The following is a 26,527-nucleotide window of genomic DNA, read 5'->3' as shown; positions in this document are numbered from 1 at the left end:
GGTGAAGTAAACCCATAAGGTCACCACCCTATTTAAAATCAGGAAAGAGCTTTCCAAATTATTTCTTTTGAAAAAATATATTTAATATAGTAGTTATAAACTTTAGATACCATCTAAAGTTCTGCATTTTTACTTTTCAGTGTTACCAATATACTAGGAATAATTAACCTTGGAATAAAAGATTAAAATTTCATCTCAGAAGATGTAATTTGTAAATTTGTGAGGCTTTACACAATAGTGAGATTATTTGAAGTACAAAATGTGAGATTATTTGAAGTGCCAAAGCTATCAAAAAAGAAAAGGATTTCTTTGGTGGGAAGTTGTATTGATAACAGCATACAATAATATAGGCTGCTGTCATATATGTACATGCATGCATATGTGCATGTGTTACACATTAAACGACAAGTGAATATTTTTAAAGGACAATGATTTTAATATTACCTTCTGGCAACTTTAGACAGAAATGTGGAATGCAGCATATATATTTTTCTCTCTTGAGCTATTTTACAGGATGCTGTTTTTTAAAGATTTGTTTGTTTATTCTCTGTGTATGCTTGATTGTATGGGTGTGCACCATGTCCATGCAGTGTGCTTGGAAGCCAGAAGAGAACAAGATCCCCAGAACTGGAATTATCTGTGGATTTGAGCCGCCCTTGGGAGCTAGGAACTGAACCTAGATTCTGTTGGAAGAGCAACAAGTGCTCTTAACCACAGAGCCATCTTCTTAGCCCCTAAATATCTTTTTAAAGACAGATTTGAGGTACTATAACCTGTAATAAACTCCATCACTTCTAAGTTCATGAGTTTGCTAAGTTTCAACAGTTGCATACAATTATATAACTCCTCCCATTCCAGATATAAATCATTTTTGTCACCCTAGATATTTTTTTTGCACTTCTGCAGTGTCTTCCCCCACTTCCGGCCCCAGACAACAGCTACTCTGCATTCTTTCACTGTAGCTTAACTTTCCTGGGTGTTCAGAAAGATAAGTGAGATAATCTCCTATGTAGTGTTTTGGTTTTGTTTTCTCTCACATAGAAGTGTTTTTTAAATTCATATCATTGTATTTCTGTAGTTCTTTACATTGCTGAGTTAGTCTGTTGTATTAGATATCCTTTAATTTCTTTTTTGTTAATGTACAATAGAATTGTTTGCAATTTTGGTGGTTATGAACAAAGTTGTCAGCCTCCCCATACAATCTCAATTACAACATCTAAATGTATGTTGCATTTTGTGTGTACTTAGAAGTATAATGGCCTGGTGATTTAATAGGCCTGTATTTGCAATATCTTATGAGCTGGTTTTCAAGGGGAGCTGTGCACTTTCCTTACCAACAAGCCCATAGCCTTGCTCACACTTGGTTGGTATCAGCAACCTTTCTAATTCATCCAATCCGGCTGCTATATAGTCATACCTCCTTCTGATTTTAACTTGTATATTTTTGTGGATATAGTTGCCATTTATGTTTGTACATACTGTGTGTTGATTAGGTTTTGTTTTGTTTGTTTTGTTTTGTTTTGTTTTGTTTTTGTCAGCTTAACCAAACTAGAGTTACCTGGGAAAAGGGGACCTCAGTTGAGAAATTGTCTTCTTCAGGTTGGGCCACGGGCACATCTGTAAGGCATTTTCTTGATTAATAATTGATATGGGAGGGCCTAGACTGCTTTGGTTAGAAGTCTCCGTCTGTTCCAGTTGGTAGAGACTTTTTCTCCTAAATGTGTTTGCTATGTGTTTTTCTATTAATCTCTTAATGTGACACATTTTCTTAGTTGAATTCTTGAATGTTAAATAGCCTTGCATTCCTGGAGCAAACCTATCTAGTCAACATGCATTATCTTTTTCAGTTTATCTAATTCGATTTATTAATATTTGTTTAACTTTTTCTGCCTTTGTAATAGATAGTAGCCTATAGTTTTGCTTCTTTCCATACCTTTAATTTGAGTGTCAGAAGAATGTGGCTTTGAGAAGGGGTGCTGGAATTGAACCAGGGGTTTGGGTTGCCTTATCTCTTCTTTTTTCTCTCCTCCTCCTCTTCTCCCCCCCCCCCTTCTCTCTTTTTCTCTCTCTATTTATTTTGTGTATCTGGTACTCTGTCTGCATGTTCACTTGCAGGCCAGAAGAAGACATTAGAGAAGAGGGCACCAGATCCCACTGTGCATGGTTGTGAGCCACCATATGGGTGCTGGGAATTGAACACAGGACCTCCGGAAGAGCTGCCAGTGCTCTTAACCGCTGAGCCATCTCTCTAGTTTTTGGGATGCTAATACATGTATGCTTTACTGTTGAAGTACTGTCCTGTCCCTCAGACTAGTGTTAGCTTCCCAAGCTGAAAAGTGTTTCCTCTTCTTCTATTTGCTAAATAAATTTAATACTATTTGTGTTAATAGGCTCGACCAGTGAGCCCATTCTCGGCCACAGATTTTCTCTGTGCTGTTTTAAATCAGTTTTTATATTGAGTAGACATGAACTATTCAGATAATTAATTCCTTTGGTGAAGTTTGGTGGCCTGGTTCGTTTTTGTCAACTTGTCACAGACATGGAAAGAAGTGCCTCAGTTAAGAAAACGCCTCCATCAAATTGTCCCAAAGACTGTGGAACATTTTCTTAATTAATGATTGATGTGGGAGGGCCCAGTCCACTGTGGGCAGTGCTACCCCTGGGTAGGATTCTGGGTTGTATAAGAAAACTAAGCAAGTTTTGAGGAGCAAGTCAGTAAGCAGCATTCCTCCATGGTCTCAGCTTCGGTTCCTTCCTCCTTGTTGCTTGTTTAACCTCCCTTTGTGATGGACTGACTGTAAGCTCTAAAGAGAATAAAGCCTGTCTTCCCAAGTTGCTTTTGGATCTGTTGTTGATCACAGCAATAGAAAACAACTGATATATTTAGTTATAAAGTGAACATGTATTTCTGGTGTTGATCGTTGCTGGTTCATCTTTATTTTTTATTTTCCCTTGATTTGTGTGACTCATAATATACCAACTTAGCTTTCAGTGAACTAACCTTTTGTTTAATTGATTTTCTGTATTGTGGCCTGCAAGATCAATGCATAGTAGGTGGAGACAGACAGAGATCCCAGGAATTTACTGAATTAGCTGTATCTAATTAGCTGAAATAGCGTGTTCCATGTTCATATAAAGACTGTGTTTCCTAAAATACGGTGAAGTGATTGAGAAAGAAGTCTTGATGCCAACCTCTGACCTCTGCACATATCTACTTGGGCAAGCACGTGTATGCACACACACACACACATACACACACATAAACACACACGAAAGAGAGAGTGAGCACATTTTTTAAATTTCTTTAACTTGATGTTTGTTTTATAGTGTATAATTCTCCATATACTTCTCTGTGAATATTCCATATTAGTTACTCTTCTATTGCTGTGATGAAATGCCATGATGAACGTAACTTACACAAGGATGGGTTTATTTGGGTCTTGCAGTTCCAGAGGGATAGGAGGCCATCACCATGTGGCAAGGAGCATGGCCCTGGAGCAGCAGCTGAGAGCTCGCATCCAGGTCCACAAGAAGGAAGGAGGAGGGAGTGCAATGGGCGTGGCAGGAAGCTTTTAAAGCCTCAAAGCTCACCCCTAGGACACACCTTTTTCAGCAAGGCCATACTTCCAAATCCTTCCCCAGCACATCCAATTGGAACTGAGTGTGCAAACAAAAGAGCCTCTGGGTGGGTAGGAAGATGGGGAAAACATGATCGAGTTATATGGTATGTAAAAATTACTTGTGTTCATACATTTCCAATTTTTATTCTTTTAAGATTTATGTATGTGCATCTATATCTGTGTGAGTGTATGCCACAGTGTGTGGGTACCGTCAGAGATCAGATGAAGGCAGTGAATCTACTGGAGCTGGAGTTACAGGTAGTTGAGGGCTGCCTGACATAGGTGCTGGCAACAAACTCAGGTTTTCTGGAGAAGCAGCAAGTACTCACTATACCTGAGCTTTCAATCTAACCCAGCAATTCTCAACCTGTGATTCGTGACCCCTTTGGGAGTCAAATGATCCTTTCACAGGGATCACCTATCAGATAGCCTGCAAATCAAATATTTACATTATAATTCATAACAATAGCACAGTAAATAGCAATGAAATAATTTTATGGTGGGGGAGGTCACCACATGAGGAACTGTATTTGTACTAAAGGATCACAGTATTAGGAAGGTTGAGAACCACTGATCTAATCCACATCTTACTATTTTTTTATTTTAAATTTTTTATTTATTTTACATAACAACAGTTTCCCCTACCTCCTCCTCTCTTGTTCCCTCCCCCCACCTCTTTTCTGCCCCCATCTACTTTTAAGAAAGGATAAGGCCTCCCTAGGGGAGTCAACAAAGCCTGGAATATGAAGTTGAGACAGAACCAAGCTCCTCTACCCTCTGCATCAAGACTGAGCAAGGCATCCCACCATGGGGAGTGGGTTCCAAAAAGCCAGCTCATGCAGCCAGATCCTGGTCCCACTGCTAGGGACCCTACAAACAGACCATGCAACACAACTGTCACCCACATGCAAAGAAAGGTCTTAGGTTGGTCCCATGCAGGTACCCCAGCTGTCGGTCTAGAATCAGTAAGTTCCCACAAGCTTGGGTCAGCTGTCTCTGTGCTAACCAATATTTTAAATTTGTTAAGACTTTGGTATATTTACCCAATTTTCAATATATTGTTCTTTATTCATGATAATTATTTCTTGTTCTGAATTTTGGGTATTATAACTTTTTATTAGTGTTTACACTGTGATATCTTTTCACATCATATGTGTATCTATTTGTACATACATACATGTATACCTCTCTATGTCTTCATTAATAATTTTTTTTAGTAGGCTTCATAGATGATTGTATGTTTCATGTTTTCATTCTGTCAACTACTCCTTAAGCGTTAAGATCACTCATATTCAGACATTGGTGGTGCACACCTTTAGTCCCAGCACTTGGGTGAATCTCTGTGAGTTCAAGGCCAGCCTGGTCTACAGAACAAGTTCCAGGACAGCCTGGACTATACAGAGAAACCTTGTCTCAAAAAATTCAAAACAAAACAAAGAACACTCATGTTTAATACAATTTTCAATATAGATTCATTAAATTTACAAACTTTCCCTACTTGTGAAGGTTTTATATAGGACTTCTCATATTCATGAAAAAACTAAAGCAGTGCATATACAGTAGAAATTATACTTTGAATTTTGAGCTTTTCCTGGCTAATGATACAGTACAGTACTATAGAGATCCTCACGGTGCTAGGTGGCAGCAGCTGCTAGCTAGCATAAGGATTATGCTGGTAAGCAGCTGACTCTCTAGAGTGTGCTCAGTTGTAAACTGCAGTGGGCTAGGTGAATTACATGCATCCACAACTTAACATTCTTAGCCTGTTAGACATTACTAGGATATACAGCATCAGTCAAGAGGCATCGATATGACAAAATTTGCTATTTTTTTTTTATATGAATCCCTTCTGTTCTTGGGGCCTTTTTGTTTTTTGACTTAATTATTTCCTAGATTTCCATTTTCTCTCCTCCCTTGGTTGTTTTTTGTTTGTTTGTTTCTGCTTTTTTCTCTAAAAGTACTCTTCAGCAGTTGCCCTAATGCCAGCACAGGTCAGCCATCTACATCCTTTGACCAAATCTGGCTGTCTTAGTTTCATTTCCTGTTGTGATAAAATGCCCTGACTTGGAAGGGCTTATTGGCTCACAATTCCAGGTGGCAGTCCATCAGTGGGGGAAGCCAAGGCAGCAGGAACTGGAAGCGGCTCGTCCCATTACACCCACAGTCAGGGGCAGAAAGGGTGACTTGAGCTGCATGCAGTGCCCAGCTCATTTCTACACTCCTCTGCAGTCCAGGATGCCCTGCCCAGGGAATGGTTCCACAGACTGCAGTCTGGGCTCGCCTCCATTATTTGAACCAAGATAACCTCCCACAGATAAGCCCTTAGGTCAGTTAATCTAGATAGTCCCTCTCTGAGACTCCTTTCCAGGTGAATCTAGATTTAATGAAGTCCACAGTTAAAATCTAACCTTCACACTGGCCCACCACCTGCTTTCATAGTTGTATTGAAGCCCAGCATGTTGGTTCATTTATATACAGTCTGTACAGCAGAGGTTAGTATGCAAGATACCATGTGGCCCTCAGCCTAAAATATCATCTGACATTTTACAGACGTTTGAAAATTTTTATCTTAGTTGATAGACTATAGACATTTTTAAATTGGTGTAGACTATCTTGTGTATAATGCAGTGTGTACCTCAGAACCCTGTATTTCTGTTTTTCTCATCTGCTATTATTGTCAGATATTGTGTTTCTACATACTTTCAGTTCTCATTATTCATAGTAGTCAGGCTGCACAGAGTCACCACAAGCCCTGAAGTGTGTGCCTAGTAGACACACAGGCTAGGTTTCTATGAGCTTTTCTTCACAGTATGTTTGTCAGCCAAGAAATGCATTGTTTTGTGTATGTTTCTGTCTAAGCTTGCTTTGCTCAACATGCATTGCTGATTCCACAGCATCCTTCTCATAGCCAATAGCACTGGAGTGCATGACTGACTAATGCATGTTTAACTCAGCCAACGTTCAGAACCTTTAGTCTAATGCAAGTCAATAAATACACTTAAACGGGTAAACGAAAATACGAAGATGCCTTTAACTAGTTGAATTATATGTTCTGTGGGATTGCTACCTCGTTTTCTATACATCAGAAATAGAATATTTTTATAGTCTTGTAATTCAAAACTTCAGGAACATCTATTTCTAAATGCAGGTTAATAAGATTTTTGAATCTAGACAGACATTAGTGATGGCTTTCTTTGGCAGTCTGTGAAGAGCTAAGTAGATGACGCTATTTGCACTCACCTAAATTTCCATTATACCACTACTGCTTCAGTTGGATGAATATGTGCGGTACACCTACTCTTTTAGTCACGGTGCTAAATCCTGTGGAGACTCCCAAAATGAAAGTCGATTTCCCGCCCCTAAGCATGTTACATAAAAGTTGAGTAAATGTCAGATTAGCATAGTAGGAGGTAGCACATGCTAAGACCTGAATGAAGATATACAAAGGGCGGAATGACTCAAACTAATGACTGTCTTTTTAGAGAATTATGAAAGCCTGTCTTAAACTTTATTTTTTTGTTTCCACCATCATCAACTGTAGTACTTTACGTGGAGAAATCGATGTCAGATGCTGGTCTAGTGCCTTGCTGTTGTTCTCTGGTAGCTTGTAGCATGGATAAAGTAAGATATCATTACCATTGAGATCTTTTTCATGGTCAAATAAATAAGTTTCGGTGACTGTAATTCCTAGTCGTACTATAAATTTTATGTAAGCTAGACTGAGTTACTCAAGAAGTTCACGGTGACCTTTCCCCCACCCCTTACTCACCAGCAGTTAGCTAGACAAACATCTGTAGTTGCTAGCAGTGAACGGTGACAGAAATATGTGATTGCTGCTACAAGGCATTATTACTTACAAAACGTGGTGATGATTCCCAAGGCATGACTGTGATCATAATTGCTTTCCTGAGCTTCAGACACATTGTTGGCTCATTTGTTAGGGCTTTGTGTTCATTGTTCCACTGCTTGGATTATCCTTCCCCTACTGTGTTTTCTTCTTTGAGTACTGGCAGGCTAGGTAACCTGTATTTTAATATTCATTGTGCTGTTCGTCATTACTTTTATTTTAAATGTACGTGCTATAAGTCTTACTTAAAGCTCCATGAGGTCAGGCATCATGTAGCCACAATAAAGAAACATCCAGATATTTCTTAGTTGAATAAAGAAAGAAACTCCTAAGAAACAGCATGAGGTCCTACTTAAAAGTGTTAGTTTTTGGTCAAATTGAGGTTCATTTCTACCACTTACGAATTGTGTGACCTTAGTTTCTTATGTGAAAAGTAAGATTGAAAATACTACTCATGTATGTATTGTGTACATGTATGTGTATAAATGTACCTTACGTGTGTTTATAAAATTCTTTGCCCACTACTTAACACACAGTAGTCACACAGTAAATGCTACCTTATCAGTATTACATATTAATCTGATCTTGATGATCTCCAAACTCTAAAACAGATATAACTGCTTTGAGATCCTTTCTGTTCAATATGTAAAATTGGTCAGTGCCAATCTATAAATAACTTAAAAGCTACTACCAATTAGATTTGCATTGATTTTGTTTTGTGCTTTATTTAATATACATGTCAGAATCTTGTTATATAGTGTAGAAGATCATTGTTTGAGTTGAGTATGCTCACAGTCCTATATTCTCTGTACTCTGAAAGCTGAGGCAGGGAGATCTTGAATTTGAGGCTAACCTGTGCATACATAATGAGGCACTCTGAAAAAGTAAGAAGAAGCGGAAGGAAGGGGGTAAAAAGGAAGACAACTGATTTCTTCCTTGATGCGTACATCGGCCAGCTTTCTGTGAGGACTTCCAGTGCTGCCTTTACTGGTGCAGAAAGTGACGGAGTTTGCTGATGGCGCCGCTGAGTATATTTGAGCTCTTCCTGAGCCACACGTGTAAGCTTGTGATTTATTAGAAATAGTCCCAGAATGTCTCTTTTAATGCTGACTATGTGACTTTAGAATCATACAATTTTGAGTTCAGCGGAATTAACTAACCAGTTAATTCTGTGACTGAACAGTAGTGAAGTAAATGCTTTTTTAAAAATTTCTATGTACTTAGGACTGAATGAAATCGAAGTATTTCAGCATTGAATTTACATTCTCAATGATTGAGCCACCGGGCAGAACCTGTAGTACCAAACGGATAGGGAAACTTACACGAGATATATAAGGCCATCTGCTATCAGAAGAGGGAAGTACATAACAAATAATAAATAATGAATTTCCTTAATTCATTAAGGAAAAAGGGTTTGGATGGGGCTGGAGAGATGGATAACTACTAAGAACAGTGTCTGCTCTTCCAGAGGACCCAGCACCCATGTGGCAGCTCACAGCCGTGTATAAATCCTGTATCGGGGATCTGATACTCTCTTCTGATCTCCAGTGACACCAAACACACATAAGATAAAATAATAAAAAATAGTAATAAAGAAAATGGAGATAGAGAAGTGACACATCAGTTAAGAGTGCTTGCTGACATACACATGGCATACACAGACATGCATGCACACATAGATACATGCTCACACATGCGTGCACACATACACATGTGGACACAAAATCAGAATAAACCTAAAAAAATTAGAAGAAAAGAATGACTAATAGGACTTAGTGATAATTATCTCAGGGAGTATAATAAAATCTTAAACTCTAAAAGAAAAATTTTTAAGTCTCTTAAGGGTGACATGAATGTTTTGTTCTGACAAAGAAGGACTGATAGTGTATAAATTTTTACTTCTCAAATTCCTATGTTAAATTAAAGATCTTATTGGGATTTTTTTTTGACCTGACAGTGTTAGCCAAAAATTTATCTCATGTTATTCTAAAGTTGTCAAGAGCATTAATTTTTAAAATCTGAGAGAAAAAAAAACAGGCAGTGGTGGCACACACCTTTAATCTCAGCACTGGAGAGGCAGAGGCATGAATATCTCTGTGAGTTTGAGACCAGCCAGGTCTACAGAGTGAGTTCCAGGACAGCCAGCCTGCACAGAGAAACCCGGTCTCAAAAGACCACCAAAAAAAAAAAAAAAAAAACCTAGAAAGAGAGTTGCAATAATTGTAGTTAGGTACTACTTAACCAGAAGTTTAAAAAGCCTGTAATTTATTTTAGGCATATGCTAAAGGAGGTCATTTTTCCATAAACTGAATTTTTGAAAACCAATTTTAGGTGTTGAGGGGGCTTTATGCTGTCCCCTCCTGATAAGTTCCACAGGGAGTAAGTTAAATACTCAAACTAGGGTCAAAGGCAGATCAATGTAAACTGGAACTGACTGATTTGTCAGCAGTAGGGTAACTCACTTTTAGGTCAGTAAACCGTAATGTCAGCTATAAAAATAATAAGACAAAAATAAGGGTGGTAAGATCAGCAGTAGGGTAACTCACTTTTAGGTCAGTAAACCGTAATGTCAGCTATAAAAATAATAAGACAAAAATAAGGGTGGTAAGATCAGCACACACACCCCCCCCCCCGAAAATGCTCCCATATCTCTAAGAAAAACACTGTCCATAGTAGACATTGGGTCAGATGATACTACATCTATTTCACAAAATGATTCAATAAATTGGTAAACAAGCACATGGGAAAATGTTTAAAATAGTTTTTAAATGAATACAGACTAGACAGCATGTGTTCAACTGGAGTAAAGAGAGAATTGGTGTCTCTGGTGTACTGAAGAATCTGGTCAAATCTCACAGAAATGGCAGTGATTCAAAGCTTGGAGAAGGCATAAACACTGGCAAAGGCTGCATCAGCATACACAAAGGGGGTTTTCTCCAAGAAAATAGCTACTTAACTAACAGATCATTTTTATTTGAGCTTTGTTTAAAACTTAGATATGACTAAAAGTGGTCACTCTTTGAATTTCTTCCAATTCCATGACTCATCCTGAGGGTGGAGTGAGGTGGAGTTTCTTTTGTTGTTGTTGTTAGCATAAGCCAAAACTTAGCTTCCTTTTTTTTTTTTTTTTTGGAAAAAAAAAAGACTTTGAAAGTCTTCCAACATAATACATTGAGGTCAGTGCTAGCTTCTTCATGTCTTTCCTCAAAGATGCCTTACTCTCAGGAAACATTTAATGCAGGGCACATTTTACTTGCTTTTATACTAAAATCAAGGTAATACAAATAGTGAACATGTTCCTTATTCCACTAGGTTAGGCTGTTGTGCTATTTGGGGGACACGGAACCTCGTTACCTTAATGTCTAATGTGTAAGGCCAAGTTCAGCTTGTGTCCTTACCTCCAGGGAGCTCTGGGCCTCAGTGGACATTGTAATGTCTGTATATGTTCTTGCCTGTCATAACTGTGCTGCTGGCATCATCTGTTGGGTAGAGAGCAGAGATGCTGCCAAAATACCCACAGCAATCTTCTGACCCGAAGTGTTAGTAAAACTGAGGTTAAAAGTCCTTAAGTTAAATTGATAGAGAAGTAGAACTTTTGTGTTTGAGAAAACCTGAACCTTCTGCTAATGATATTCTGGGATCTTAATAAATCAAAGAATATGAATATCTTGATTAAAATTTTATAAATGGAGTTGTAGTTTTAGGTCTTTCAAATGAGATTTCCTGTTAGGCTTAATTTTCTTTGTTTCAAAAGTAATACAGTTTTTGGAGTATACAATTAGACAATGAATATAAGATCTTAACCTATATAAGGGGTGCTGGGAATTGATCCCAGAGCCTTTTGCATGCTAAACATGTACATTACCACTGAACTTGCTCCTGGATCCCTCTTTATTCATAGTTTATAAAGCAATATGAACACAAATACAGTTTCTACCTTCTAGACTTGAAGGAAGGCGTTTTTGCCAGTAGGCCACAGAGAAGTAGTGGAGCTGGCAGTCAGACCTTAGAAAGCAGTTTAGCAACAGATGGAACTGGAGTTGAGCCAGGTGAAATGTGCCCATCAGGTCACAGTTGGGAGGCCATTTATAAGTGTTGGATTACAAGAAAATCAGTACTGGCAGAATATGGCGAACGCCTGGTTCATGGTTACAGCAATTATTCATCTATGGAAACCAGACGTTGAAATTATGTTGTCAATGTTTTTAATGCAAGGTTTTTCTTTGTAAGCTAGGAAATGATATTATCTCATACCGTTGGAATCAAAGAGACAGACCAGGAATGTAGGTTTTCATTTTATCACTTTGTTTTGTATTGATAGATCGTTTTCAAGTCGCTTCGTTTTTAATCCTGTTTCCTCCCGAGAGCCTGGGATTAGAGTATCTACCTTCATAAAGAGTTATGCTGATTAAATGTAAAGCTCTGCAATCCTGGGGTACTAGTGCTCAGAAAATATTCATACCTGTGGCTTAAAAACCTCCAATTTTAGAAAGAGCCTTGGTTCTGTAGGTGTCTTATAACTTTAGTGAATATCACTAGCATATGTATAGTATATATAGGTATGTATAAAGGTATGTATAGTATCATTATAGTATGTATAGCAGCATGTAAACAAAACATTGTTTTGATTTTAGTTTTGCTATATGGCCATCTATAGAAAATAAAATCAAGTGTTTAAACGGGAGAATACATGCACAGTGTCTGGTGTATAATTACCCAGTGAATGCTAGCTCCCTGTTTTCTTGCTTTCATATTGATAAGGGGCTTAAAAGATACCCCTCTAAAGCTATTGTTTCTGTTAATTTGTTGAATGAAAAAACTAGATGTCATTGGAATGGGAAAGGAAGTTGCAGAAAGCAATTTATTTTGACTTATAATGGTCTTTAGTAAAATCGAAATACTGACTAACACTGTCTGCTTTTAGCTGATTTAAAACACTTTGCTTTAGTTTTGACCACGTTAATACCAGATCTGAAGACCGAGTATCAGTGTATTCTAGGGGTGATTGGTGTGTTAGAATGAATGAATCCATTGTCTGTGCAGACATGAATTGAGTGTAATTTTCAGGTTCTGCCGTAGTAATGAAAGCCCCAGATGTCTCTTTTGTTTTCTAGAAGTGAGCTGTCATTGTGTGCTGTTCTCTCTCCCACTCTTTCTACTACAGCTGTATTACAGCCTCCTGGTGACATTCTAATCCTTCCCCTACATTTTTTATCTAGGTTAAACAGTGTCAGGCAGCCATTACTAAATACTTAAGCTCAAACTGGAGATTTAAAAAAAATTTTTTTAACTTGCTGCACATTCAGGTTGCAATCATAGGTAAAGGAGAGAAGGTCCGAGAAGTTTAAATCAAGGACACTATAAGAACAAATCACAAAACAAGAGGAGGGCATGAGTAAATTTAAAAAGGAAAAAAAAAATTCTGTGGTTTATGTTAGAAGTGTAGGTGAGGTGTTAAATTGAGCAACACTTCTGGCATGTGATAATCCAGAGAATTCTGAATTGGAAATCAGTGATGAAAGGTAAGAATGAATTCAGGTTCCTGTTGACTCATTTTCTGATTGACTTGTCCGGATGAGCGAGTTTTGGCTTTATGTAGAAGTTGTCATTGAACTCTTTAGTTAAACACTTTCCAGAGATTGATACTAAATTAATATAAGTCTTATTTCTGAAGACTTTATTACTGCTAACAGTCAACAGAGTTTTTAATCAGTGCCAGAAATTCTGGGTTCTTGAGGAGTCTGGAGGAAGCCTGAGGAGAGGACATTCTTAGCATGTCTTTACTTTTAGGGGCACTTTTAAGATTTACTGTGCAGGGATACCTGAAATCAAGATTAAAGATCAATTTGGTATTCCGTGGGGTGTGTGGGGGGGGGTGTGGGTGTGGTCCTCAAGCCTCTGAAATTAGTGTGTACTTCACTCACCATATGAAAGCAGAAACATATGGTGTTACAACTCCAAGCAGCTCTCATTTTCTAGACTAGAACCCATACTACCTTAGAAAAATAAAAAAAGCCTAGTGGTAGGTAAATAATTCACTCCGATAATATTGAATTCCAAAGTTGTTTGTTAACACGCAGAAGTGTTGTTTGGCCAAGTAAAATAAAAGTTTGGCAAGCTTCCTGCCTTACCTAACATCTTACTGACTGGTGTTTAGTGACATGAGACTTTTATGGGACAGGGCTGCAATGTTTAGCCACAGTTGTTCAGAACTGGGGAAAGACTTCATTTTGCACAATGCAGAGGAATCATTGACACAAATGTAGAAAGTAAATCGAGAAATTAAGGTGAGGGTATTTTGCTTTTAAACTAGTTCTTAAGCTGTTCTTCATTTTTCCCTCTAATCAGGGCTGAGGTAGGGTAGGGAAAGAACCATGGGCTTGTCTGTTTTCAGAAGGGTACTCACTCCTTTCCACATTCCCCAGGCTCTAGAATTTTGACTCCTTTCATTCTAGACCAGTAGGGCTTCTCAGGTTGAGCTTTTAATCAGCATTTGGGGCCAGATCGTATGATAGAGGTCGTCCTGTGAATTCTGCAGAACCTTACCTAGTAAATGTTCACAGACCCAAATTCTGAAAAGTAGATATGTATAAAGACACCACCATGTATGTACCTTCTGGGGCAAATTAGTCTCAGTTGAGAGCCCTAGAGAAATACGATGTAGCTAGTGCTCATTACCGAGAGCTACTAAATGTGTTCTCAACTATGCTGCCCTTCTAGCCGTGTTCCTTGTCCCAAGTGTCCTTGTCTGTGAGAATGGGAATGTGTAGACGGTATCTACTCCATTTTATTAGTTATGTCTTGTGTGTTAGAGATAAACATATACCAATAGTGCAGCAGTCCTCCCTCTCTCCCTCCCCTGTAAATGTGAACAGCAGAGTCACAGGTATACATTCACAAATATATATTGATTTGCATTATTTTTCCACAGTAGTTTTTCCTTTTAAAATTACACAACTGGGTGCAAAAGTGATTTTTTCCTTTATTCCATATTCTATTGAAGCATAGCTTAGAAAAACAGCAATTGTCTTTGAAAAGCCTCAGTTTTTTGTGCATGTCAATGACAGGTTATTCTGATAGACTTTAAAATATAAAGTGCTTTTGTTTATATCTTTTAATGTTTTGTTCATGTCCCCTTTTTTTTCTCATGTGGTTCAGGGCAACCTCCAAATCCCTGTTTATCCAAGAGTGGCCTTGAACATCAAATCCTCTGCCTCTGTCTCTACAGAGCTGGTACTGCATGTGTGCAACTCAATGCTTGGCTTGTTCGTGACTCTACACACAGCCCCTATGTACCAAAATCAGTCTGAAGAACAGTTGAACTTGGAGTTTTGAAGATCATTGAATTACTAAAAATAGGCAAGATGTAAATAACAAATTTTTATAATATACTTTAAGCATATGAAAAATAATTAACCTTGTATAATGGGCAAATACAAATCAGGGCAAGGGAGATGGCTCCATGGATAAAGCTCTCTCCCTGTAAGCATGAGGACCAAAGTTCAGATCTCCAGAATCCACATGAGAGCAGGACACGTTGGCTACGTGGAAAGGCAGAGTCGGGGAATCCTGGGGCAAGCTGGCCAGACTTGCTGGGATCTGTGAGTTCTGGGTTCAGGGAAAGAGCTAGCCTCATTAAATAAAGTGAAGGATGCGCATGCGCATATGACATGTATGCTAATGCACACTGCAAACACATAAGAAAGGGGGTAGGGAGTACAAGTTGAAATACACGGAAGTACCACTTTTCATGTAAGAGCAACAAATTTGATCGTACACTTACAAAATATTGCACATGGCAAAAACAAACTTACTCCATTTCAAGTGTGTCATGTTCATATGTGTGTATTTGCATGCCTTCTACATGTATGGGCCCACGTGTGTGCAAATGTGGTACACATGTGTATATGTGCATATAAAGGCCTCAGGTTGATGTTGGAAGCCATCCTCAGTTGCTCTTCTACTTTTATTCATCGAGGCAGGGTCTCTCAGTCAAACCCAGAGCTCACTAATGTGAAGAGTCTTGCTAGCTGACTAGCTGTGGGGACTTCACATCTCTCTCACCCTCCAAGACTGCAGCAGGAGGGCCCTCACACCTGCCTCACATTTACATAGGTTCTGGGATCTGAATTCCAGTGCTCGCATGTGCTTCTGGGGCAAGCACTGAGTCATTTCCCCTGTCCCACAAACTTAATGTTTTGCCTGTAGACCTATAAGCTGATACAGCCTTCATGAAGACTAGTTAGGCAGTGTCTGAAAGTTTCGTTTATATGTACACTTTGACCCAGGAAATATTCTGGGAAATTCTTTACATATACTTCGGAAGTAGTAACGGTAAGGAATATGTGATTACGCACCGGCTATTGCTTATTATAACAAAACTTTGGAAACAGTAAGGGCTAATGTTCAAAGTTAATGTTGCATTAACTTTTTTAATTTTCGTGGTAAGTGCAAAGTATACTCTATTTTACAGGTAGAGAAACTCATTAAGATTATATAATTAATAAGATTTGAAATCAGGGCCTAGCATGATAGCTTAATAAAGTGCTTGCTTTGTGCACTCAAGTTTGACCCCCAGGATATAAAAATCTGGGCACAGTCAGGCTTGAGAGAGTGTAATGAGGATGCCACTTTACCTGTGCGGTCTCCTCCTCAGAACCCAAACCTCAATCTAATAATGAGATAAACATCAGATAGTTTCACTAGTGAGGCATACTATAAAACACATTACCAGTAATCTACATAATCAAAATATCCAGAAACTGCAAAATATGAGAAATTGTTACATCCAAAAAAGACATAATTATATCTGGTAGCTAAAGTCACATAGATTCATGGATGAGACTATGGAAAGAGAAAGGACATTAGGTAAAGGCTAAGGAAATCTAAACAAAATATGATAACATTTGGTTTAAATGTATCATACTACTATAAAGTGTTAATAATGGGGAAAGTGAGTAAATGGGAATGCTGTATAATTTTTGTATGACTTTTTCTCTACTTCTAAAACTTTAAAAAAGACTAGTAAATCTAATGAATAATATTTGTAAAGTAAATTTAAAATTCAGGCATCCATTAGAAAAGAAAGCCTGGACAGGATTTTTATAATGTTTTAAATGTTTTATTAATTCTTTAAGACATTCGTGCAATTTATTTTGATTATATTCACCTCCATCCCTCCCCCTAACTCCTGTCCATTTGTGTTACTCATATAGTCCTGGATGTGGAGCACGGGCAGTCTTACTTGGAGCCACACCCTTAAAGACAAACTCTCCATTGCCTGCCCATAGCTTCTCAGTTAGGGGTCACAGACTCTGTCCTTCCCACCGTGTGCAGGAACACAGACTGGCTTGTTCTTGTGCAGGTCTTCTGTAGACAGCCACAGTTGCTGAGAGCTCGTGGTTGCAGCAGTCCTGCATATCCACTCCAGCTACCCTTGCCTCTGGCTCTTGCAGTCCCTCTGGCCCCTCTTCTGTTCTGTTTCCTGTGCCTTGTGGGGTATTGAGAGGAAATGAATTTCTTTAAAATGTTAAAATTTAAACATTTTCTTGAGTCATATTCTCGTTTGTGAAGACCTGATTTTTGAATTTTTAAAACTCATGAATAGCAAATATCTGTATACTAATTTCCTTACAGGTTGTTTCTGTTTATCTTGTATGTTGTTTAGACGTCTTAAAACTATGTGTTTATGGTTTATTTCCTGTTCCTCTGTAGATGTTTATCTTTTATATAGTCATGCCTCTAAACCTCGGATGTTTTTAAAGATTGGCCACAGTGATTCTCTGAATTTCAGTGACAATGTTTAAAATTTTCTTGATTTATTTTTCAGTCTATGTTTTCTTTTATTTTGGTTCTGACATTTGCTTTAAGATAATTCCTAGCTTAAACACATTTATGTAATATTATAATAAATAGGACTTTCTGCAAGCCAGTATTTAGACCTTTACTTCTAGTCACTCAGTCATTTGTCATATTTATAGGTGTTAATCTAGAAAATGACTTTTTATGGCCACCCTAATGTCTTTCAGCCTCTAGACCTACAAAGGTTTATTTTAAATAATTATTCGTAATATTTTCTGCACTCTTTCTTTTACCTGTGTTTGGGTATTTGTTTGTACATTCATATACCTGTGCAGCGCTGAGGCTTGGCCTGGGTAGTGCACATTCTGAATAAACACTGGGCCACTCCCTATCCTCAGTTCATGCTACCGTTATCCATTAGGTCACGTGTCTGTTGCAGTATTGTTTTGTATCCTCTCTAGGTCATAAATTTGTTTGAATGTTGCTTTCCTTCTTTGACTGGTGTTTTTGGGTTTTAATTGTTTCAGTCACTCCCAATAGAGACAAGGCACAAGCCTTTGGCACATGGACATTTTACATGTCACATCCAAAGACTAGCAGTAGCTGATGGTGTATTGAGCAGTACCACTTGAACGGATGGAGACAACTTCCTGCCTTTCAGGCTAAGAATAGAGTGAGTGAAGGATTGTGTTCTCTTACAGCAATTCAGAAGTCTGAATTTTGTAAGAGACCTGTATTTTAAGGTAATGATTACTTGTTTGCAAATTTACTTTTTTTTGTTTTTGAGCTTTAAAATTAACCAGGATATTTGAGTACAAGGTTCACCTTTTGGATATTAGAAGAGTTGTTAGTAGCCAACATTAAGCTAGAACACTTTAAAATTCTTTTATAGCATACTTAACAACAGTAGAAAGCTATGGGATGTTGATACAGGGCTGTTTCCCTACAGTTTCCAGAGTGTGGATTCTTTGGCATGTATGATAAAATTCTTCTCTTTCGCCACGACATGAACTCGGAAAACATTTTGCAGCTGATTACCTCGGCAGATGAAATACATGAAGGAGATCTTGTAGAAGTTGTCCTGTCAGGTGAGCAAATGGCTCCTTTTCCCCACAAGGAGTATTTACCATACTAGTTCTGTGCTCTGCTGCTCTTAGCTGTGGTGCTGTGTAATTGCTTACTTCTTTAATGTGTAGTAATGGTTTCTGCATGGCTTTCACTTTCAGGAAGGTTATATCACTATGAGAAAATAGGGGGAAAAGTGGAATTACTTAAGTGTTTTGAAGCTAAGGGAATTAATAGTTAAACTGAAAAGAAATTCTCTTTCTGTAGGTTGAAAAAAAAACAAGATTAAAGTTGTTTTTCCCCCCATTTCTGTTAAAAGCATAGACAAAGAGAAATGAGGGTCCAAAGAGAGAATGCGGATAAGAGGGGAAATATTTAAGACCTGGAAGAGAAAGTGACGGTGCTGGTTACTTGCAAGACTTTAGACTGTTTCCTCCCTTCCTCTTCCCAGTGGACATTTTCCACTTCCGTTCCTGCCTTGCCCTTCTCGCCATCCCTTGTTCCCTAGCTCTCATCATCTCCAATCTCACCTAAAAGCCGTGGACAGATAGCCAGGGATAGTGCGAGAGAAGGAAGAATGCCACAGCAAGGGCACACTTTGGATTGGCAAGAAGGGAGATTGGTAGAGGAAACAAGTGGCCAGGCACCCTCCCACCCTCACCTTTCAGGCTCTTCCTGAGATCTCTCTACCGTTCCTTTTCCTTATTGGTCCTAACACTTCTCATCTGTGTTTCTGATTCTTCCATCTGCCTCGTCCACCCCAGCACTGATCTTCCACCACGACCCCCTGTCTTCCTCCTCACTCACACGGGGATTTCTGTGCTGTTCTCCTTTAAGGTCGTGATCACATTCATTCCCTCTTGGCTTTGGACCTTTCGTCAAACCACAGGGACGTCACTAGTGACTTTCAAGTTGAAGTGAAAGAAATGTGTCTGTATCTACTGCTCCATTGCTCATGGAGGAGAAAGGAGTCCTGGCAGTCTGTTTGAACTCAGTGTCTCTTCTTACAGAAACATTTGACAATGAGGTTAAGTTCCATAGCACTTTGATTTTTATCATTTACTTCAGTGTTTTCTTTCTCAGTCTGTCCTAAGCTATGAGACAATGCTTTCGGTATACCTAGCCAAAGACTTCCAACCTGGTTTATTTGGAGCTTAACTCATATAAAGCTCTTGGACTTCTAAAACTACTGCTTAAAATCCAGTATTGGGCCACGGCTCAGCAGATAACTCACATGGTAGGAGGAGAGAACTCATGCCTACAAGTTGTCCCCTGACATTCACATGTGCCACGGCACATTCTCCTCCCCCAACATACATACACACAGATAATAAATGTAAAATATTTTAGATCACAGTTTTAAATGCTAAAAGTAATCTATTTTGTAATCACATAAAACTTTTAGAGAACATACCCTGTTTTGATATAAATGGATATAGCGACCATTCCTAATGTCTTTGCAATTAAAAAATATGGTTTAATACTTTGTTTTTGTTTTTATTTTTTTTTTTTTCAAAAAAGCCTTGGCCACAGTAGAAGACTTCCAGATTCGCCCTCATACTCTCTATGTACATTCTTATAAAGCACCTACTTTTTGTGATTATTGTGGTGAAATGCTCTGGGGATTGGTACGTCAAGGATTAAAATGTGAAGGTAAGTGCTTTTAGATCGGTGTATTAATTTGAAAGAGGATTTTACATTTGCATTTTTGAATTACCAATGGAACACTAAGCTCATAGTTGGTGTCTAGGTAGTAAGGATTTAGAATTGCGAAGTTGAGGACTGGCTTTTCCTTTGCCTCCACCTACTGGTTCCTTTGCATAGGCAACTTAGTAGACCTCTAAGCGATGGTTTCTCTGTGAAATGTAGTCTACTCTACCATTTTCATAAATAATTAAAGAAGGTAATGTAAACAATGATTTAATAACTGTTTGCCACTTACTATTACAGGTTTTTATTCCATTTTTAGTTTTTTGTGTGCAGTGGTAAAATGTCAGATTGCTGTGAGTTAGAATTGCTAGGAGTAGGTACATAAGTCTGAATAAGAAGCAGTCTTCTCCTGTGGAGGGTCAGTTAGCTTTTTTTTTTTTTTTTTTTTTTGTTTTTCGAGACAGGGTTTCTCTGTGGTTTTGGAGCCTGTCCTGGAACTAGCTCTTGTAGACCAGGCTGGTCTCGAACTCACAGAGATCCGCCTGCCTCTGCCTCCCGAGTGCTGGGATTAAAGGCGTGCGCCACCACCGCCCGGCTTCAGTTAGCTTTTTTGTAAGGTAATGGCAGGCACAGACTATATTTAGGTTTTGCAGGCTATGTGGTCTCCATTGTAATTTACCTCTGCTGCTGTAATGTAAAACTAACCAAAGAAGCAGAGAGATGGCTCATCACCTGAGAGTACCTGCTGCTCTTTCAGAGGACCTGGGTTCAATTCCCAGCACCTACATGGTGCTTCACAACCATCTGTAACTCCAGTTCCATAGGATCTGATGCCCAAGGGCACCAGGCATGTACATGGCAAATAGACACACATGAAGACAAAACATTCATACACAGAAAACTTTTTTAAAGAATTCTTTAAAAACTTAGCAGTTAACTATAGATATTATGTAAATAAACAGCAGACTGTGTTCCTATAAAATATATTTTTAGAATAGGGGAGATGTCTTAGTTGGTAATGTACTTGCCACACAAGCATGAGGACTTGAGTTCAGTCCACAGACTGAAACAAAAAAAAAAAAAAACAAATACTGGGTGACTGGGTGTGGTGATATGTGTTTGGGAAGTTTGGAGAAAAGAGAATCTCTAGGGTTTTCTTACAGCTCCCAGTCCCAATGAGAGACTCTGCCCCCAAAACATGATGAATGTCTCCTAAGGAATGATAGCTGAGATTGATCTCTGGTCTCCATGCTCATACACACATAGCTGTGCACAGATGACACATATACCCTTTGTGTTATATAATTATATATTATAATATAGAATACCATTATTCTATATTATTATTTACTATTATTTTATATTCATGAACACTGATGCTTGGGTTCCATATAATTTTCTCATCATTGGAGGTTTGTTCCACGCATGCCTTAGTTTGCTGCTGGATAGTGCTTGAAGCCAGAAACTCATAAACTTTTGCCAAGTGTCATAAAACATGCTTTTCTGAACTCTACCTCCAGAGTTTCTGATTCTATAGATTTGGGGATGAGTCTAGTAATTTATGTTTCAAATAAATTTCCAAGTGTTTGTCTTAGCTAACATAAGTCAAGATTCGCTGTTCTAATTAATTTAACTTTTCTAAATAAACCTGTCTCCATATGTACTATTCTTAAATTTGTTATCTTCCACATCATCTCTCATCTGAGTTCTTAATTAAGGTTGGTATTGTTGCCAAAAAAAAGAAAGAAAGAAATGCTGGGTTCTATGTATCAGATTTCAAATAGTAATCTTATAAAATTTTATATTTTACTCTTAAAATATATTTAGGCTGTGGATTAAATTATCATAAGCGATGTGCCTTCAAGATTCCAAATAACTGTAGTGGAGTAAGAAAGAGACGCCTGTCAAATGTATCTCTGCCGGGACCTGGCCTGTCAGTTCCGAGACCCCTGCAGCCTGAATGTGTGCCCCTTCTCAGTGAAGAGGTATGTATTCTTAGGTCATAAAAGGACTTTTAGTAGTTATTCTTAGGAATTTTATAAGACATGTGACATCCTAAAACAGGTGATAGCAGAGTATAGTGATGTGGCTACTCTTAAGGCACTTTGAATGTAATAATGATGACAAGGCCTACCTACAGCAATAGGTTGTGCCCCCCGGGATTACATATCATTTAGTCCACCGTGTGAGCCTCCTTTTCATTACCCTGGCACCTAGTCACATACTTCACTTAATCTTACATGCAACCATCAGGTCAGGTTTCCTAATATACAACTCTGATTATGTTTCTCTCCACTAGGTACCTATGTTAGGGCTCTCCAGAGGAGCAGACTTATAGAGTGAGTGTGTGTGTGCACATGCGTGCGTGCGTGTGTGCGTGCGTGCATGTGTGTATATTTAAGTGACAGGATTTATGGACTGGGAAGCAGGAGAAACTAATAACTACTTAGAAAGTGGAGCCTCAGAGTATGTGGGACTCTGATTTGAAGTCCACTGGAGAGCTGCTGGTAGAAGTCTGCCTTCAGAGGCTGGTGCATGCGGCGTCTGACACACACAGCGATGGCAGGAGAAATCAACTCTGCTGACTGGCACAGTATGTGAAATGTGCATTGCTTTTTGCTGCATCTGGACCCACACCCCATCAGTGATGCCACGCACATTGACAGCATGTCTTTCCCACTCAGTATTTCCAGTCAGTTTACTGACCCACATGGCAGTGATCTAAAGTAGCATTTACCTAGACCTATAATGTAGCTTACTCTCTGAATGCCACCACACTTTTGAAACCTCCCTGTTTGTGTTTGTGTACTAGATTATAGAAAATGAATAAGTTTCTAAAACTGAATAAAAGATAAATAAAAGCCAGGCTATAAAGCCTCACTGAGTAAGGAGATAAGTTTGGAAACAGACATACTGGGAGCAAACCTTTAAGCGTAACTCTGAGATTGCTATTGTCTGCACATACAAGGCTATTGCGCTCATCGTAGAAGACAGTGTAAAGAGGTTTATGAGCGCAGAGAAGTTCCGTGCCCTTATGTGCCTCACTTTTCTTAGCACAGTACTTGGTACGTGGTAGATGCAAGTGAACAAACAAGTGTGCTGCTCCTCAGACTGTGAGCTGTACCACCAGAGCTAGTATCTGTGTGGCTCTGGAGCCACGGGCTGCTTAAATGACTTTCCAAAGTCATGGGACACGTTAATAGGAAATACTCAAATTAAGTTCAGATTTTATTAGTTATTTTTTCCCCTGATGTATTGTTCCTTTTGAGGATAAATAGAGTAGTTTAATGAAAATTTGTGTGCTTGGCAGTACTTGAAATGGCTTACATCTGTAAATCATAATCTTGCCATTGGTCGTTTTTATAACCTCCATCTTCATACGTTAGTCCTGTCAGGACTTTTGTGTACTAGCACAGTGCAAGACTTTAGGCTCTTGTCTGTTTAACACAATCTTTACAAACTGAGATAGCAAAGTAAAGATCTATGTAGCTCTCTTGTAAAAACTCTCATTTTTATATATTGCTTAGCCACAGGAGGCGATTTTTGAGGTAGAGAAAGAAAGGTTATCCCAGTACTCAAGCAAGGATCATGAGTTCTAGTCCAGTCAGACCCTGCTACAACAACAAACACCTGGTTAATAAATAAATAAAGTAGAAAATGAATACTATAATATAGAGACTAAGAATCAGAAGCTATGTATAGACATATATAAGGCCCTGGGGGAAAACTGATACTAGAAAATTAGTATATCTTATACACTGAACCACACAGGGAACCTGTCTGGTACAGAGAAGTATATTGCTTTAAGAGGCACACAAATGATGCTCTGATGGCAGCTATCCAGTTTGTTAGGAGCCTAGGAGAGAACAGAAGACAGAGGAAAGGGAAAAGTACAGTCATCCTATAGTATTCCTAGGGTGGGCTCTGGGACCTTCAGCAAATTGTGAAATCCATTAGTGTTCAACTCCTTTATAGTCATAGACACAATATTTGCGTATAACCTGCATCCAAGCTCTCTTGCTAAATATACTGACATCCTCCTCCCTTCAATTGCTCATTAAGTCGAACAAACTTTCCCCTGCCATCCTCACCGACAGAAGCAATCACTGTGACTGATGGGATCATATTGTGGGTCAGCACATACTGAGGAGAGAAGAAAAACATTTATTTCTGGGGTGTGATGCGGAAGACCTAACCACCGACATTAATCTCTGAGTCTAGTTTCCTACTTAGATGGGGAGAGAATTTAAGTAACCCTTATACTGACAGGTGACTGCTCCAGATGCACTGTCTGGTGCATGTTCTCTGTACTATGTCCCTAATGCCCTGATATCAGCAGGGCCTGAACAAAGGCATTAACTAGCCATTGGCATATGAAACCTCCTCTTTACAGGAATGCCCTGTGTATCTGATAACTAGTAGTTAAATCAGTCCTACCGTGTCTTGTATGCTTTGAATTGAGACAAACCGAAAACAGTAGATGCAGGAGCAGGAACTGCACAGTTGACTTAACACACCTGTGCTTTATACGCTGCTGGTTGAGGGAGCATCAGGACAGGCTCAGACGCCTGTCTTTAGTCTTCAGTCATCTGGGGAGGTAAAGACGGGATCGTGTTTAGATCGTTTTGTATTCCAAATGTATAACAGCAGCTAGCATGTAAGTGGATGTGTATTCAGTGAATGGAATGAGCTGCACTTGGCTGGCCTATAATTTAGTTTGATTATTCCCTTTGTTTAGAGAGCTGTAGCTACAAAAACCCACTTATCTCCTAAGCTACATAAACATTTTTAATTGCTCTTTAATTTTTTAGCTTCACTTAGAAGAAGAAAACAAAACTGGAAAATATTTGCAATATCAAGGAGCTGCTTAAAATCTAACTACTGTCACTAATGCTGTCCAGTTTATTTTTCTGTTTGTCAGCCATAATTTAGTTCAAATCCCTACAAGCATATTCTAGAATTGTTGGGAAATTTTGAAGTTATATTTTGTTTCGGGCTATTTTCAGTAATACAATATGGGCAGGGACTGTGATTCCTCAGTTCTTTGCTTTTCCTGGGATTAACTACTTAGTCAGCTCTGGATGGGTAGTAAAATCTGTTAGAAATTCCTTGTCAGGTGTTGGGTTTTATTGTGAAATGCTAATTGTGCATGTGTGTGCGTGCTTAGTGTGTGTGTGTGTTTGCATGTGCGCTCACATGCACAGAAGGGTTGGGGGACGGAAACAATAAAAAGCTATTTGGTTGGCTGAGGGACCTGATTTATTGGTGCTAGAATGAGCTCCATTGTAGGAAGGTATGGAATGTGTCACTGGCAGTAATGCCTACCTCAACCGCAAAGTCAAAGTCCCTAGGAGAGCAAACTGTAGGCCAACTCACGGCAATGGGAAATTGTTCAAGTCCATTGGACCTTCCCTGGGAGTGGGAGGGCAAGACATCGTTGGTGTTTTGGACTCATGATTGGACCCTGTGTTCTCCCCTTGCTCACCATTTTATCCCTTCTTCTCAACACCAAGGATCTCTCTCTTCTTCAAGTATGTCTGACAGTGTAGAGAAATAATCCAGATGATGGAACTATCATTGAACTGCCCCCCATTAAGTCAAATGGATAGTTCCCTAGGTGGTCTGGAGCCAGCGCTGCCACTGTCTTAACTCTATATTTCTTTTCAAAGGTGCCAAAAACTGAAATCTGCTGGTAGTTTCTTTGCTCTTAAAAATGATCCAAATAAAATAATTTTTCTACACTTTGTTCTTGTGTTAGGAATTGCTCAGATTCTTCAAGAGTATGTACTTTCTTCATGCAAATGCTGGTAAATTAAGTCCAGAGGAAACTGCTGAGGGCCAATTTTTTAAATGTTGACTTTAGTATTCCCAATAAATAAATCGTGCTTAAGCTTTGCTGCCAACACTTTTGTTTTTAATCTTAACTTAAACTGACAGATTTACGTATGTTTTAGTCACATGCTCACCAAGAACCAAGCAAGAGAATCCCGTCCTGGAGTGGTCGTCCAATCTGGATGGAAAAGATGGTGATGTGCAGAGTCAAAGTTCCACACACATTTGCCGTCCACTCCTACGGCCGGCCGACCATATGTCAGTACTGCAAGCGGCTGCTGAAAGGCCTTTTCCGCCAGGGCATGCAGTGCAAAGGTAGGATGCTTACGTTTCCGCTACGATTCATGTATGTTTTTTATAATAGATACGAGTTTAAAATATCTAAGTTTCAGAAACATTTACTATAAAAATTGTTCTTACCGTTAGCTTAAAAGAAGAAAGGGAGAATTATATGTATACACACACACACACGAGAGCCAAATTACTTTGCTCTCTAGTGTTTTATGCTGTTAAAAAAGGGACCATCAAAGTAACTATATGGGAAATAAAGGCATTTATTCTCATTTAAATTAAGTATAAGACCACATGGCTGGTAAGTAGAAAATCTGTGTATGCCATGGATTCCTCATGAGGAGAAGTAGGGCTGGAGCTGCTAGCGTGTTTACATCCTACCGTTGGCCTTAGCTTCATTACACAGACAAAGAAACTGATC

The 26,527-nt window shown here is 38.8% G+C and overlaps 1 protein-coding gene across 3 annotated transcripts in view; it reads left to right on the top strand.

Annotated features, from left to right (window-relative positions):
• Prkd3 (protein kinase D3) overlaps positions 1 to 26,527 on the top strand; it is a 66,575-nt gene that overhangs the window by 13,217 nt on the left and 26,831 nt on the right. For all 3 annotated transcript variants that reach the window (XR_005972258.1, XM_041631132.1, XM_041631131.1), the window contains exons 3-6: positions 18,218 to 18,356; positions 19,855 to 19,986; positions 21,811 to 21,968; positions 25,938 to 26,130. Coding sequence is in view for 2 of the 3 variants with exons in the window: in XM_041631132.1 (XP_041487066.1) it covers positions 18,218 to 18,356; positions 19,855 to 19,986; positions 21,811 to 21,968; positions 25,938 to 26,130 (622 nt within the window). In the remaining variant the exon portion in view is untranslated. The remainder of the gene's footprint in view (positions 1 to 18,217; positions 18,357 to 19,854; positions 19,987 to 21,810; positions 21,969 to 25,937; positions 26,131 to 26,527) is intronic.

The sequence above is a fragment of the Microtus oregoni genome, unplaced genomic scaffold, assembly GCF_018167655.1.
Source record: "Microtus oregoni isolate MIOR12 unplaced genomic scaffold, Mior012 000036F_ref0000092, whole genome shotgun sequence".
In the NCBI taxonomy this organism is placed as follows: Eukaryota; Metazoa; Chordata; class Mammalia; order Rodentia; family Cricetidae; genus Microtus; species Microtus oregoni.
The sequence above is the reverse complement of the archived record's forward strand: the minus strand, read 5'-3'. Positions and strand labels throughout refer to the sequence as shown.